Source organism: Mustela lutreola, chromosome 3 (assembly GCF_030435805.1).
Source record: "Mustela lutreola isolate mMusLut2 chromosome 3, mMusLut2.pri, whole genome shotgun sequence".
NCBI classification, from domain to species: Eukaryota; Metazoa; Chordata; class Mammalia; order Carnivora; family Mustelidae; genus Mustela; species Mustela lutreola.
The window spans coordinates 129,309,383-129,324,634 of NC_081292.1; the positions used below are offsets into that span (position 1 = coordinate 129,309,383).

General features: G+C 43.1%; 1 protein-coding gene across 1 annotated transcript in view; it reads left to right on the forward strand.

Annotated features, from left to right (window-relative positions):
- The window catches only part of KIF5C (kinesin family member 5C), a 156,577-nt gene that overhangs the window by 106,144 nt on the left and 35,181 nt on the right, over nt 1–15,252 (forward strand). Inside the window, exons 13-16 of the mRNA XM_059166812.1 lie at nt 2,568–2,636; nt 5,143–5,349; nt 7,410–7,556; nt 13,577–13,765. Of these exons, the coding sequence (XP_059022795.1) occupies nt 2,568–2,636; nt 5,143–5,349; nt 7,410–7,556; nt 13,577–13,765 (612 nt within the window). The remainder of the gene's footprint in view (nt 1–2,567; nt 2,637–5,142; nt 5,350–7,409; nt 7,557–13,576; nt 13,766–15,252) is intronic.

The following is a 15,252-nucleotide window of genomic DNA, read 5'->3' on the forward strand; positions in this document are numbered from 1 at the left end:
AAAACATACACTTTAGAGTCAGACCTGTGTCTTAATGATGCTGGGGCTTGGACTGATGAATGGCCTCCCCTGCTGAAGATGTTTTTCTCATTTGCAGCTTGGGGCTCCTATCTGCGTCCTCCAAAAGTTGCAGTGGGGATTAAAAGGTTCTAGTGTGTAGCAATTGCTCAATAAATAGTAGTTTCTTTCTCTTCTGGGTTCTGTTTACTTAAGGGAGAACACCATCCTACGTGGCATCGGGGGGTGGTGCAGAGGTGGGTTGCGAGCAGAGTTATAAGAAGAGCAAGTTGGTGTTGGCCCTGTTTCTTTCACTTCTCATTTCCTCTAATACTAGTGTTTTATTGGAAATGTGTGAGAGGAATTAAGTGCAAGTAGAAATATGTTGAACCTTATTCCACTAATTACCATTGCAATGAGGACATTTTTTATAATTAAGGGTGGCACGTGACCAAGGGATGGCTCACCATTTCACATGCAAGCAAATTTAAGAACAAGAATATTTTCTGACAAGTGCTTTGAAATCGGTTGTCTATGGATTAAGAGTCAGCATCAGAGGGAGCATGTTCTAAGGAATGCACTCGAATGTGTAGATATAGACGGCACAGCACATTTTATTATGGAAGTTTTGAAAGCATTTTAAGATTATGGTAGACTATGCTAATTCTTTGGAGAAGTTGCCTTAACAAAGGGTAAGTGTAGTCTTGGAGGTATCTCTGGTATAGGTCATTCATGTTCTTACAATGTAATCCTTGTTCCTCATATCCTTCCCAGATGGGCTGGTGGCCCTTGGTTTCTTACTGTACCTCAAAAATCATTGCACCTGGCTTTTCACCTGTCACGGAGGGAGCTGTACCTTCAGGCTTTGAAGCGAACACAGTGTAAGAACAAAGGGCTGGCTTCACCGTTCTGCCTCTCTCCTGATTTGTATCAACTTGGAGTTGTTGCTTATGTATCCCAGGGGAAGGGATGGCAGCTCCCTGATGTTAAACTCTTGAGTCTTTTATGTTAAGATGTTTAATATTTATGTGCCAAGGAACATAAACACAAAATTGTTCCTGGTAACTGACATTCTAAGTTTATAAAGTAAAAGAGGAAATATGCCCTACAGAATAGTCTCCTCGTTGTGCAAGTATCATTTTTTGGCAGTTTCACTCAGTGTAATTTCCCTAATTCTCCTGCCAGAAATCGGATTTGGGGAGGAAAGTCATGAGCATTTTGTCAAACCATTAAAGAAACATGGGTGTAAAAAGTTCAGTAGAAACAGGGTTCCCTGAACAGAGAAGAAATAAGGCCAAAAGATGTTCTACACAAAGGAAAATGAGGGAGAGATCCCATAATCCTGATTTTAGGACTTTCTTGCTCCATGGGTCAGTCAGTCCGATTTAAATGTATGCATACACAGGACCAAATAGGCTAGAGAATAGCCCACGGTTCTGCAACCCAGACCCTTGAGTTCACCCCTGTAACCTCACCTCTGGAAAAGCCAGAAGGTGCGGTGCAGGATTTTTCTGGGCTGCTGGGAGAACATCTGGGCGGCACCAGGCATGCAGGAGGACCTAAAATACTGAATCTGACTCTGCGTGGGGTTTGGAGCCTAGAAGTGTTACCAAATAGGATTTTTCTCCTGTTTTTAAGGGAGGGGGACCGTAAAGCCAAGTTGTTCTTCGCAGGCGAAGCTTCACATTTGCATTTGAATTCATGAAAATCTTTGTAGTGAAGGCCGAGCCCCGCTGGTGAAACGCTGTCCTGTCTGCTGCTTTGCCCAAGCTGGTGGGCAGAGTCCGGGGAGAGGCAGACCCCTTTGGACCGGGCAGGAGGAGGCCGGCGGCTCTGGCTTTTGTGGCAGCGACACCTAGTGGCAGGAAATGAGAGTGACGGAAGCAAATGGCCTCTGGGGAGATCGTTTCCCACTTTAAAGATAGGCCAGAAAGTAAGCATTATCGTTTCTACATCCCCCACTTCCTTGAGTTTTTTTTTCGTTTTTTGCTTTTTTAGACTGGCAAGAAAATTAACTTCTAATCAAGCGGGAGATCTGCTCATGCCGAAGATTAATTCTCTAGTGAATGTTCTCCAGTCTCTCTAAGTAAGAGATTTGAAGTGGAAATACTGGTCGCTTCTTCCGATCACAGGGCAGCATTCCTGGTCATTGATGTGTTTGATGAGATTTGGAACATGAATATATTACAGTGCAGATGGTTCGAAATTCACTGCCTTATTTTTGGTTAGCATCTTTGAATTGGGAGGGCTAGCTCCAAAGTCCCTTCCGATTCCCAAACCCTAGATCTTTGATTTCTGGATGAGGAGGAATTGCATTCAATATGTAGGATATTTTATATCCCAGAATACCCAGTTGTTTCACCTGCTGAGAAAGGTGGGCGCAGAGGAACTTTAACCAAATCAAGATCCCAGAGCCAGTCTCTCACCTATGAGGAAGCACCACACTATTCCTTTCATCTTATCAGTAAAGCTTACAGCTGGCACTCTGGTATCCGACTGTTGTCGGGAAACCAGGATATCAAAAATGACATAAGTAACCCAAAAACATTAAACATGATGTTTCGTTTCAGGATGATGAAATTAACCAGCAGAGCCAGCTGGCTGAAAAGCTAAAGCAACAGATGTTGGATCAGGACGAGGTAAAGAATGCAATAAATTTTTTTTATGAAGTTTTCTTATTACTCTTTGTTGTTGATGTTTGTTCCAGAGATTTAATTTGCAAAGAATTTTTTCAAAAATCATTGAATCATGTGGACATTTCCTGGCAGATTTCCTTTCAGGGCCTCTTTAAAGCTGATTTTTAAAAATAAATATCTGACTTTGTAATGCTCTGAGGTTTTTGAGAGTGAGTAGCTCGTTGCTACTCGTAATCTTTGAAGAGCAGAGATAAAGGAGTTTGGTGGTTGGGCAAAGGTGATTCTAATTCCTCATACCCAGTGCCCAGCACTCCTATTGCTTGCTGTTTAGTTTTTTCCCAGCTTTGAAAACCAGCTGGTTCGGGTCTTTGATATACACTATGTACTCATACTATCTTGTAGGAATTAAATAACCAAAGGGGAAAAAAAAAGTAAAGTTGGAGGGGACAGGAAGACAAAGAGGAAGGGGGTCCAAGTGCTTACATAGTATGTGTTTGGTACAGTAAAAAGGAGCCAAATTGTTTTCAGTCTTTCCCTGGATGGCATTAATATCTGTAGTGAGTGTCTTTATTGTGATGTGTTTTGCCAAGTATTTCACAAATAGGAAGCTAAGCAAAGGGTAGATAGCCAATCTGTCAAACATAGATGATTAGCGGTTCTCTTGCTGAGCACCATCGAAGTATTTTTTCTCTTTTATGCTTTAGAGTACTTTCTGCTTTGTTGCTAATCTGCTATGGATTGGATCACATCATATAATTCTAGGTGGCTTGGGTTCATGTCCCCAGTCCCAGCCTTCCCACAGAGCAAATTCTCTCTATAGCCATACGTTTTTTTCCTCTTTGTTTTCCTTTGTTGCTCCAGGGCAATGATTGTGGCCCTTGTCCAAATACTTCCCTTGGCAGGGAGATCACCTATGCTTTTGCTATCAGATCATTTTACTTTTTTATTTTTATTTTTTTAGAAGACTTTATTTAGGGGGCACCTGGGTGGCTCAGATGGTTGGGCATCTGCCTTCAGTTCAGGTCATGATCTCCAGGTGCTGGTATCGAGCCCCATATCGGGCTCCCTGCTCAGCGGGGAGTCTGCTTCTCTCTCTCCCTCTGTTTCTCCCCTCCGCTTGTGCGCATGCGCTCTCTCTCTCAAATAAATAAATAAAATCTTAAAAAAAAATACAAGACTGACTTTATTTGACACAGAGAGAAAGAGATCACAAGTAGGCAAAGCAGCAGGCAGAGGGGGAAGCAGAATCCCTGATGAGCAGGGAGACCGATATGGGACCAAATCCCAGGACCTCGAAATCATGACCTGAGCCGAAAGCAGAGGCTTAAGCCACTGAACCACCTGGGCGCCCTAGAGCAGTCATTTTAAACTGATTTTTCTCTTAGCTTTGGTTGGGTCTTCCATCTGCTTAATGTTTCCTGCCTTCTTCCTCCCATTCTATGCCTTTGCATCTCTAACTTGGTACAACTGCCTGTGATAAACTTACTTTATGTAACAGTTAAAACTCAATATTTTTTTTCTATATTGCCAATTTTACATAGGAATGTCAAAAAATACAATAGGCAGGAAGATCATGAAAACGTCCACAAGCCTAGTCATTCACTTTTAACTAATGTTAATGTTTGGGATATATCCTTCCATACATTCAAGATGAATATAAAGAGAAGTTGACAGTTGTTCTTGTATGCTGTTTTGGTTGACTCTGAAACCCACCTGTTTATAGTGTGGAATAATGATAATGTTAACAACCATGGAAGAGTTACCATTGTTCTCAGAGATGACTCCGTTCATTCTTTGTTCAGCATTTGGAAGAGCCAGCAGCAACAGAGTGTAGAAAAATTTTTTTTTTAAGATTTTATTTATTTATTTGACAGCGAGAGATCACAAGTAGGCAGAGAGGCAGGCAGAGAAAGAGGAAGGGAAGCAGGCTCCCCAGTGAGCAGAGAGCCCGATGTGGGACTCGATCCCAGGACCCTGAGATCATGACCTGAGCCGAAGGCAGCGGCCCAACACACTGAGCCACCCAGGCGCCCAGAAATTTTTGATTTGTAATCAAGTCTTTGAGTTCAGCCTATGCAGCTTTAAACCTAAATAAATAAATAAATAAATAAATAAATAAATAAAAATAAATCAAAGAAAAAGATTTTTGAAACCTCATGCTATTTTAAAAAAATTATTATCTAGATATACAGTGGGATTTCTAATCATGCTGAGCATGCTATATCTGCTTTTTTGGAGAGTGCGTGAGCGGCGGGGGGGCAGGGGGCAAAGGGAGAAAGAGAACCTTAAGTAGGCTCTGTGCTCAGTGTGGAGCCCAACACAGGGCTCAGTATCATGACCTGACCCAGACTCAGCCTTGAGGTTTCACCAATGAGCCACCCAGGACCCTCCCCCACACCCCCTACCCCTACCCATATCTGTTTTTAAAATCACTTTATTTGGGATAGAACACAGCACAGAAACGCTTGGACATTACGTTCACCAGTTTCATGCCATCTCATTTTCCCAGCTTTTGGCTTCCACAAGAAGAGACTACGAGAAGATCCAGGAAGAGCTGACACGTCTCCAGATTGAGAATGAGGCAGCCAAAGATGAAGTGAAGGAAGTTCTCCAGGCTCTGGAAGAGCTGGCTGTCAATTACGACCAGAAGTCACAGGAAGTGGAGGACAAGACCAGGGCCAATGAGCAGCTGACAGATGAGCTGGCTCAGAAAACGGTTGGGGCATCTGCCTCTGGGGGTGGGACTCTGGGCCGCTGCTCCTGTACTCGATGTTGACGTCTGTTGACAGACACTCTATAGGAAGGCAGCTGGCAGGGTGGTTATTCAGTGTCAGAGGCATTCTCTGAAATCTTCCAGTAACTGAAATACCTCACGTAGGTGACTTTTGTCACTCGTTCTGGAACTGGGGATTGTTTTCTATCCAGGGGTTTTATAACTTTAGCAGGGATGCTTTGTGAATAGTCAAGAGAGTGCAGAACTTAGGAGCCACAAAAATCCTAGCTAACATTGTGACTTTACAACTATGAGACCTTAATTGAGATGTTTAAACTTTGTGAGTATTCGTTCCCGTATCTGTACAATATGGCGTTAATAACAGGCCTCTTTCGATACATGAGAATTAGAGAACGTTGCTATAAAGCACTCAGTGAAGGCCTGTGCCTATGCTACAGTACCAATAAATTCATCACAGGTATTATAGTAACAAATGAGCGTGGGTGACCGATGGAAGGTCTGGATGGCACTTCTTGTTTACAGTCTCCTGAATAAACCCATTCCTTCCCCACGACTTCTGGCCGCAGCCAGGAACTGACGGTCCTGGTGGGGAGCTGGTGCTCCCAGGCAAAGACGCTGCCCGCTGTGTGCAGTGAGCTAGCAGCCCCGCAGGGCGCGCATTTGGTGAGGTGGCTGGTGGTGCGATGTTTCCATTTTGTCCTTTTCTGCTTGGAAAATAGGTGGTAGGAAGCCGAATGGCTGTAACCGGCTGCCCTTGGCACCTCGGCGCAATGGCCTGGTATGATGGGACTGTGCCCAGCTTGCCTCGTGGAAAACATCCAGTCCTCCCGGGCCGCGTGTAGCAGATGGTGCTGGAGAGCGCTCATCTGCTGACCGTAGAGCCGACGGAAAATGCTCCGAATTCTGTGTATTCACCTGCACGAAGGAAGGCTTTTTAAAGGGCTTCCCAAGATGGAAACTCCTGCTTCCGTAGGCTTTAAAAACAGAGAAAAATAAGTGATAGCAATGCCAAAACAAAACCAAAAAGAAGCAGAAAAACAAACCAGAAGTCACCTAGGAAAGGAGACTTCGGCTTTCTCTGCTTACTGTTTTCTGCTGGATCCTTTAATGAGCCTTTCATTTCATTTGCATCTCAAAACAGTGACACATTTTCCCTAATACAGTTCTTATTTTCTGCCAAGCCCAAGTATCACTAGACTGGTTTAGAGTACTGTTTCTAGCCAGACCATGGGCAAGGGTGCTAGTATAATAGCCGTGATGGCAGACTTGCCTATGTGTCTTTGCCTGCAGCTCCACAGCTCTGTACTGCAGCAAAATTATTTTCTTTGTTGGCTGAGTGAGTACCAAGACACCAAAGCACGGCTATTCCTCTCATGTGAAGAGTTCATCAAGTTAGTTGTAAATCTCTTCCTTTGGGTAACGTACGTGAGAGACGGAAAAGAGATGGGTATTGATGTTTGGCAATAAAAACGGAGCTACTGCTCTATGTTAAGATGGAGTCTCTCAGCCAGTTTTGAGAAGAGATAAAGTGTATTCAATTCGGCTTCACCAGGAAGATCCCAAGACTTTTTAAAAGTTGTTTTCTAAACACATGAATGGCTCTCTGGGCCTTCCTGACCTGTCCATTATTATGAAGTCAGGTGGGAAATTTTGGAAATGGTCCAGGGAGGAGGTTCGCTTGGATGTGGAAGTGGAGATGCAGGTGGGGATGCTTGGGACCAGGGGGACTGAAACAGAACATGTCGAGGATAGGAAGATGCATTCACGCCTTGTTAACCTGAGGGCTCCTTTTGGACTCTGTTTTTAAAAAACAGTTCACCACCCTGCAAATCGTCATGGGATATGTAGACATAACCTATCAGGCCAAGGCCAAGTCTCCTTTTTATCAAAGACGGCGGTGCTATACTCTAGTTTGACTTTTGTTGAAAGTGCATGACATGATAAAAGAACTCCATCCTGTGTCATGTCGTTATTCTTTGCAATGCAGCGGGTATGAATTGGTGGGCAGCTCTTTTAATTTGCTGTTAAAATGTGTTTTTCAGACGACATTGACAACCACACAGAGGGAGCTGAGCCAGCTACAAGAGCTTAGCAACCACCAGAAGAAGAGGGCTACAGAGATCCTGAATTTGCTATTGAAGGACCTGGGGGAGATAGGCGGAATTATCGGCACCAATGATGTGAAGACGGTAAGCCAGCCCCTCTTTTATCTTGTCTACCTGCTCCAATAATGGTGGGGTCCTAAGCAAGCAGGGTCTGTGTTTTATTCTCCTAAGTATCCAATACTCAGTGTAGTGCTTTGCACCCGCCACGTGCTTGGTAATACTGGAATGAACAAACCAAGGGCTGATTGAATGACTAAGTGAATGATTGGCTAGATTCGGCAGAGGAGAAAAAATTACCTTTCACATACAAGAAACGTCTTCAAATTTTGGTGAGCCTTATGCAGATGGGGTTATTTCTCTAACTTACATGCCAGTGTCACGGGAGTTTGGAATTGGATAGGTTAAGCAATACTTCTAGTCTCAGAATTGTGTTTCTCTTTTTCTGTGAGAACCCAACAGAATGAAAATTCCCCAGCCAATCAGTATGAATTAGGAAAGCTTTCAGCTGAAAGTAATAGGATTCTAACAGTGGCTTAAAAATAAATCCACATTTAATTATTCACAATATGAGAATTTTGTGTAGAATTTGCTATTCGGGTTGTGATCTGCATCACCTGGGAGTCTGTTGGAAGTATAGACTCTAGGGCCACTGCAGACCTACTGAAATTAGAATCTGCATTTTAACAAGATGGCCCCGGTTAGTCTAACCTTTTGATCCAGTGTCTCAACGATGTCAAGGATTCAGGCCTTTTCTTTATTTCCTTTCTGCTTTCATTAGCTTGTTACCTTTCCACATCTGTAGCCTTTTGTCTCATGATAGCAAGATAGCTGCTGTAACACCAACCATCATATCTTCACACAAACACATGCAAGGCAGGATGGGCTGAAAAGGCAGCCAGTTCTCATCAGGAGGAAACTATATCCCAGAAGTCCCTAGTAGATGTCCTCTTATACCTTATTAGCCAGAATTGGGCCATATGGTCACCCCAAATTGCAAGAGAAACTGGGAAAGCAAAGAGAAATAGTATTGCTGTCACTGGCTTCAGCCAATCGTGATGGATCCTCTAGAATTGTGCACCTTGGTGCCACTGGTAGCAAGGAAGTAAGGGAGGCGGGGAGAATGGGCTTGGTATGAAATTGTCTGTGAGCTAGGAATCGAGGGACAAGAGAGTGCGTAGAAAGTTATCAGCCAAGAACAATTATCAGTTACCTGCGGTAGGGAGACATAGAGAGCTAAGCTAGAGATATTTTTAAAAATAGCTTTGTAAGAGTATAGTCTGAGAAGTTTTGACATATTATACTCTCATTAAACCATTACCACAGTAAGATCATGAACGGATCCATCGCCCCAACAGTATATGGGACTGTTTCTGGTCTCTAGTCTATTTTATTGATCTAATTGTGATGCTAAAACCACACTGTTTTGATTCCTGTAGTTTTGTAATCGTAACATAGCACCCTTGTACAGAGTAGCCTTCGGTACGTGTGGCAGATTGTGGCAAGCCACGGAATGGGATTATATCGCTCAACTTCCACTTCCTGAGCTCCTAAAATCAAATTCTTTGAGGTCAGCCATTTCAAAGGCTGAGTTTTACATCTGTCTGCTTTGTGGGAACACTTAGATTTTGCTGGGATTGTTAAGTACTAGAAAAGGCTCCCCCAATTCTTTCTGTTTATAGACATTTCTGGGAAGCCTAGAAATCCCTTCTTAGATAATATCACAGATCTAGTTTTAGAGTATACGACCTCTTATAAGCCTAATCATTCTTTCATAGAACCTCTATTGTAACTGAATATTTCATGAATCTTTGCGAATGAATCTAATTTTAGTGCAGAATTCTCAGATACTATAAGATTAACCCATTCAGCCCCAGTTGGGTGGCTTTATGTTTGGGGATTTAATTTTTAGAAGCATGCGTTGGTACTGAGCTTCCGAGATTTGGGGGATTAAGTGGCCCATGCAATATGAAGGTGGACTTGATTTATGAGAAGTTGGTGCCTGCTGCTGATAACGATAAAGGAAGATATTTTTATGCTACATTCTAAAATAGAGCTGATAAGAAATGCTAATGAAATCAAGGAGTGTCTGGGTACTTCGGCATTAAAAAAAGAGTCTTTACCTTTGGGAATCTGAAGTATGATTGAAATTATTTTTAAATACTTAGCTGGATGTTTTCAAGATATTTTTGGATTCCAGACATTGGATGCCTTAGTTAATTTCATTGATAACTGGTTATTTTCATTGACAATTCTCACTCATAGAGCATCATATTCTTAATCATTATGAGGTCTTTTTTTTTCCCCCACAATTATGATTTATTCGTCAGGGCAATGAGAGCTAATGTGTAGGAGTTGTGTGACTGGGCAATTCACTATACTTATCGGGCTTCATTTTCCTGATTTGTGCAATGACAAGATGAGCCCACATTATCTTACGGGTCGTCAGAAATTACATGAGTTATACATATATTTCTTAGATCTACATTGTGGGCATAGAGAATTGGTTATGACCTCTCAATAGACATAATTCTTTTATCTAAGAAAATGATCAGATCAGGGAGACATTTGTCAGTGACCTTGTTTTTCTTCCTAAAACCCTATTCAGTTCCCACATGGTGACTCCTGGTCATACCCTGGGAAGAGGGGAAAAGATGCCCTCTTTCCAGAATATAACAGGCCCAGACAGCAGGGTAACAGAAGAACCCATATTTCTCCAGTTCTATCATGTCTTGAAACATTTTCAGAGCCCAGGCAATACTTTGTTTAGTCTACAAAACAAGATGCGGCCACCCAATGATGAGATGAGCCTCGAGTTGACTTTCCCTGGGTTTATTAGTGAACTTCCTCTTCTTATCTTTTTCCTATGTCACCTGGCTTTCTTTAAAACAAAAGTTTCCAGAAGTCTAGGATAGAAAGTTGAGGTATAGTAAATGAAATGGATTGGATTAGTTGCCAGATTTTCTTTTGACTTTGGGTCTGGATGAAGTACAGGTGAAGAATTTCGGGCAGTTGAGGGGCCCTGGGCCCCAGTAGCATTGGGGACATTTCTATAGCTTGGCCAGTGCGGCAGATACATTTCTGCAGCTCCTGGTCCTGAAATCAGCCCTCATCACCAACAGCCTACATCCCATCAGCCTCTTCGATACAGTCTTGGTTGTGTTGGGGCTGGGGTCTTGCTGCCAAGAAGGCTTGCTTCTCCAATCCCCTCCTGCCTATCAAGCTCTTGGAAACCACCATATCATGCCTGAGCTCTGTACTGCACAAAGAAAATGGACATTTCTGAACATTAAAAAAAGAGAGAACAAAAAGAAAAAAAGGGACTTCTCATCCCATTCTGACTTTTAGGTTTTGGAATGGCAACAGTCACCTTACTTACCTTTTACTTGGCCTAGAAATGGCACCTTGCACAATCACTCCATGCTCCTGAGCCCTGGGGTGGGTGGGTATGGGGGTGACTCCTATGTAGACAGGGTGGGAGGGGCCGGCAGCATCGCCTTCCCACAGAAAGGCAGCCTTTTCTCCTGGATTAGTCAGCTCTCCTGGATCACGCAGCTTAGTGTGTGCTGTTGGAGTCATTGTCAGACCCAGTGGAGAGTTATAAATAACATTTTACCAACAAACTTGATTCCCCTCTTGAAATAACAGTTTACTGGGATTACTGAAAATTTTGAGTTTACTTTGAATGACTGAATATATGAACTCATAAGTGGTTAAGATAAAACAAAACCAAAATCAACAAAAACACGACTTTAAAGTAAAACCATTTGTTCAGAGTACCATTTTGTGGGGCAGGGGGGCGGTGTTTCATCAGATTCAAAATCTCCTCTTAGACTTCCTAGGACAAGGGTAGGCTCCAGAAGTTATGGTTCTGGAAAGGGGGAAAAGCATCCAGCTTGCATTTTGGAGGAAACCAAAATGTGTGCTATTTTACTCTTCCCCAATGCACATGGGATCTGGGCATGGAGTACAAAGTGTCCTTGTCTAAAGACAGAGCTGGAAGGGAGGAGGTGTTTGTTCCCTTCCCCAAATGCCCTACTTGTTGGTCTGGTGGTGTTTTCCCCAGGAGTTGGTGTAGGTTGTAAACCCCACATCAAAGAGATGGAAATAACTTACCTTTCCACAGAGGCCGGACAAACACACAGGACATACCTGGTGAGCCTAAAGAACAAGCTTCTCCTGTGTGTTCCACGTTGAGCCAATCACAAAGGCAGAGGAACAAAACTGCACTGAAAGGTTGGGGGCGTATCTCACCCCTTCTCTTCATGCCATTGGGTTGTAAGCAGGAATGCAATGAGAAACTCTTGGTAGGCAAATCGTTACTGGCAGTCAGAATTAGAAGTGGCTCAGCAAGAACCTTCATTAAAATAGGACTGTGGGTTTTCTTGCTGTTAACATAGGTTCTGCTTTGTGTTGATTTGACACCGGTGTCATTTCACAAATCCTGTTGTGGAGTCCTAGGGGAAGGCTGACCCAAAGTTACAGGCACCGATGTAGTCTGGTATACTTCCCATCTGCTACCAATTTTCAGGGTTGATATACGATTCCATATTCCTAGCTCTTAAATTTTTACAGAAAAAAAATCATCATATGATGAGTTAATGACAGCAATAATGACAAAAGTGGGCAGTTATAACGTACTGTGGAACATTAAAACCATATTTGGAATCATTGTCTTAGAACCAATTGAAGCTTCTATTTGTGGGCTGGGTACTGGACAGCGCTCTTGTGTTCTCCTGAGGGGCTAGGATGCCCTCTGGTGGTTAAAGAAAATATGTGCACGGTTATTTTGCTCCTCTGATTAATTGCCCTTCAGAGCATGTTTGTGTCTTGAGAGCAAACGGGTTTCTATCCCAAGTATCTTGCTTCGGGTTTTGTTTCCAGTTGAGCTCTGAAACTGAGATGCCAAATATGAGATCATGCAGAAATGCTGGCTTTCAGAATCTTTCTTTCTAAAGGTGGATTTAGATTGTTAAACTCTCAGGTAATTTTATTTATTTATTTGAGAGAGAGCTGGGGGTTGGGGCAGAGCAAGAGAGAGAATGAGTCTCCAGGAGATTCAGCACCGAGCACAGAGCCCGATCCGGGGTTCCATCCCACAACCCTGAGATCACGACTTGAGCCGAAACCAAGAGTCAGCTGCTTAACCGACTGAGCCACCCAGGCACCCCACTCAGATAATGTTAAATAATATAAGCTTGATTCTTATCTCCTTGGAAGGGGCAGGCACACAGAGACAGGGAAATATTGATTGATAGTAAACAAAAAGTCATAGGAAAATCTTCATCTGAAAGGGCATTTGGTAACAGCACATTCTTAATTCAATTTTGTTGTTGTTGTTTAACTGAAGGCTATGTAGAAAACCCTTTTTATTTCAACCTTTGCTTATAGAAGCATATTCAAGACATTGAATTCTATTCAAGACTCATTGAATAGGAGACCATAGAGAACAGAATTGAAATTTTTTTTTTGTTAAGATTTTATTTATTTATTTGACAGACAGAGATCACAAGTGGTCTGAGAGGAGGAAGCAGGCCCCCTGCTGAGCAGAGAGCCCAATGTGGGGCTCGATCCCAGGACTCTGGGATCATGACCTGAGCCGAAGACAGACGGGTTTACCCACTGAGCCACCCAGGCACCCCAGAATTGAAACTTTGATTTGAATTCTTATAGGGACTCAGAGTCACCTTTAAAAACACTAGGCCTTGCAGCAATTCTAGAAATGTAAGGTGCTGGACATTAAATGGAATACCCTTTCAGAGTTATCCTTTTTTTAATCTTCTTAAGATTAAAAAGAAGTGTATTTTCCCTCTGATATCACGTCTTTCATCTTAAAAATTAATTGCAGTGAAAACCCTGGCTGATTGAGAACGATTTAATAGAGGTTTTTAATTCAGTTTTCCTGAGGTTTCAGAAAACTTGGGATATATTTATGTAGTGAATATATATAGTCACATACAGCTATCATTTTCTGCTTGTGGTCCTATAATTAAGGATTCCTCATCAGAAATCCAAAGACCTTTTGCGGATCCATGGACAGATTTTCGGGGCCCCATGAATCTCCGGCATTTGTAAGTATAGTTGAGTGTGCGCCTTCCTGTGCTCAGTTGGCAGACGTGAATGGAGTCATTGAGGAGGAGTTCACCATGGCCCGCCTGTATATCAGCAAGATGAAGTCAGAGGTCAAATCCCTGGTGAACCGCAGCAAACAGCTCGAGAACGCCCAGATGGACTCCAACAGGAAGATGAATGCCAGTGAGCGGGAGCTGGCTGCCTGCCAGCTGCTCATTTCCCAGGTAGGTCACCCCTTTCCTCCTCATTTCACTCCCTCAACCTCTTGAAATCTGCTTGCCCGGTGCTCTTACTGGGTCTGATGGTGCTTGGTAGGGATAGTTGGTGGACTTTGCTTTATATAAGACTTGTCCAAGGCCTCCACAAACAATTACAGCCCAAGCTTCTGCTTAAGGCTAGACTTTGTTGTGTGAATTACATGAATTACCTTCAGTCCCTCTTAAAGGATGTGTCTACATCTCTCTATCTGTGTACAGACATGTAGGTAGATAGGTAGAGATTATAATGAATGGATGAGATTGGGTGGAAGCTAAAACTCCTATGAGCTAAGGAACATTCCTTCATCTTTTAATCTCTACCACAGGTCCAACTTAATATGTGAAAACAAACTATTGCTGCTACTGCTATTATTAATAATAGTAATAGGTAACATTTTTAAAAAAGATTTTATTTATTTGAGAGAAAGAGCGAACAAGTGCATGCCCACACTGGTGGGGGAGGGGAAGCGGGTGAGGGACAAGCAGACTCCCTAGTGAGCAGGGAACCCGATGTGGGGCTTGATCCCAGGACCCCAAGATCATGACCTGAGCTAAAGGCAGATGCTTAACCCACTGAGCCATCCAGGTGCCCCACTAGTAGCACGTAACATTTTAGTGAGTGTTTACAAAGCTCCCCACACTGCACTAAGCTCTTTACATGCATCATCTCACTTGATCTTTATTGTTTTTGTTTTTATTTTTTTAAAGATTTTATTTATTTATTTGACAGAGATCACAAGTAGGCAGAGAGGCAGGCAGAGAGAGAGGAGGATGCAGGCTCCCTGCCGAGCAGAGAGCCCGATGTGGGGCTCGATTCCAGGATCCTGGGATCCTGAGATCATGACCTGAGCCGAAAGCAGAGGCTTTAACCCACTGAGCCACCCAGGTGCCCCTCACTTGATCTTTAAAAAAAAAAGTCCTGATAGACAGGTTTTATTATTATTCCTGTTTTTCAGATGACGAAGGAGAGATTCAGAAAGATTAAATACACAGTTCAAAATCCCACAGCCAGCAAAAGGCAGATCAGGGACTCATACCAAAGCATGTGTGCACACAAAGCTGTGAAGGGATTTTTGAGTCCCAGGGCACATTTCCTCTGCTCAGTGAGTCAGGCTGCTCTTCTACCCACTGAAATGGCGTTTTCTTTTTAGTGAGGTGGTTTCAGAAAGCAGCAGCTTCGTTTCTGGTCCACCACTGATATCTGAGCTTGGTGTTTGGGGCTTGAGACTTCTGGGTGTGTCGCAGTGAGGACTGCTCACTGCCTCAAACCAGGCATTAAAACAGCTGGAATCATTTGCAGGAAATTCATACAAGCACGGAGTGGTGTGTCAAATAATACTGTGAGACTGACAAAAGCATACGTCCTTCTGGTAGGCTTATAAACAGTAACATGTCATCCCAGAGCCAGCTCCAGCCTTCCCCTCCTTCCGCTGTAGTAACCTGAGAGATGCTAA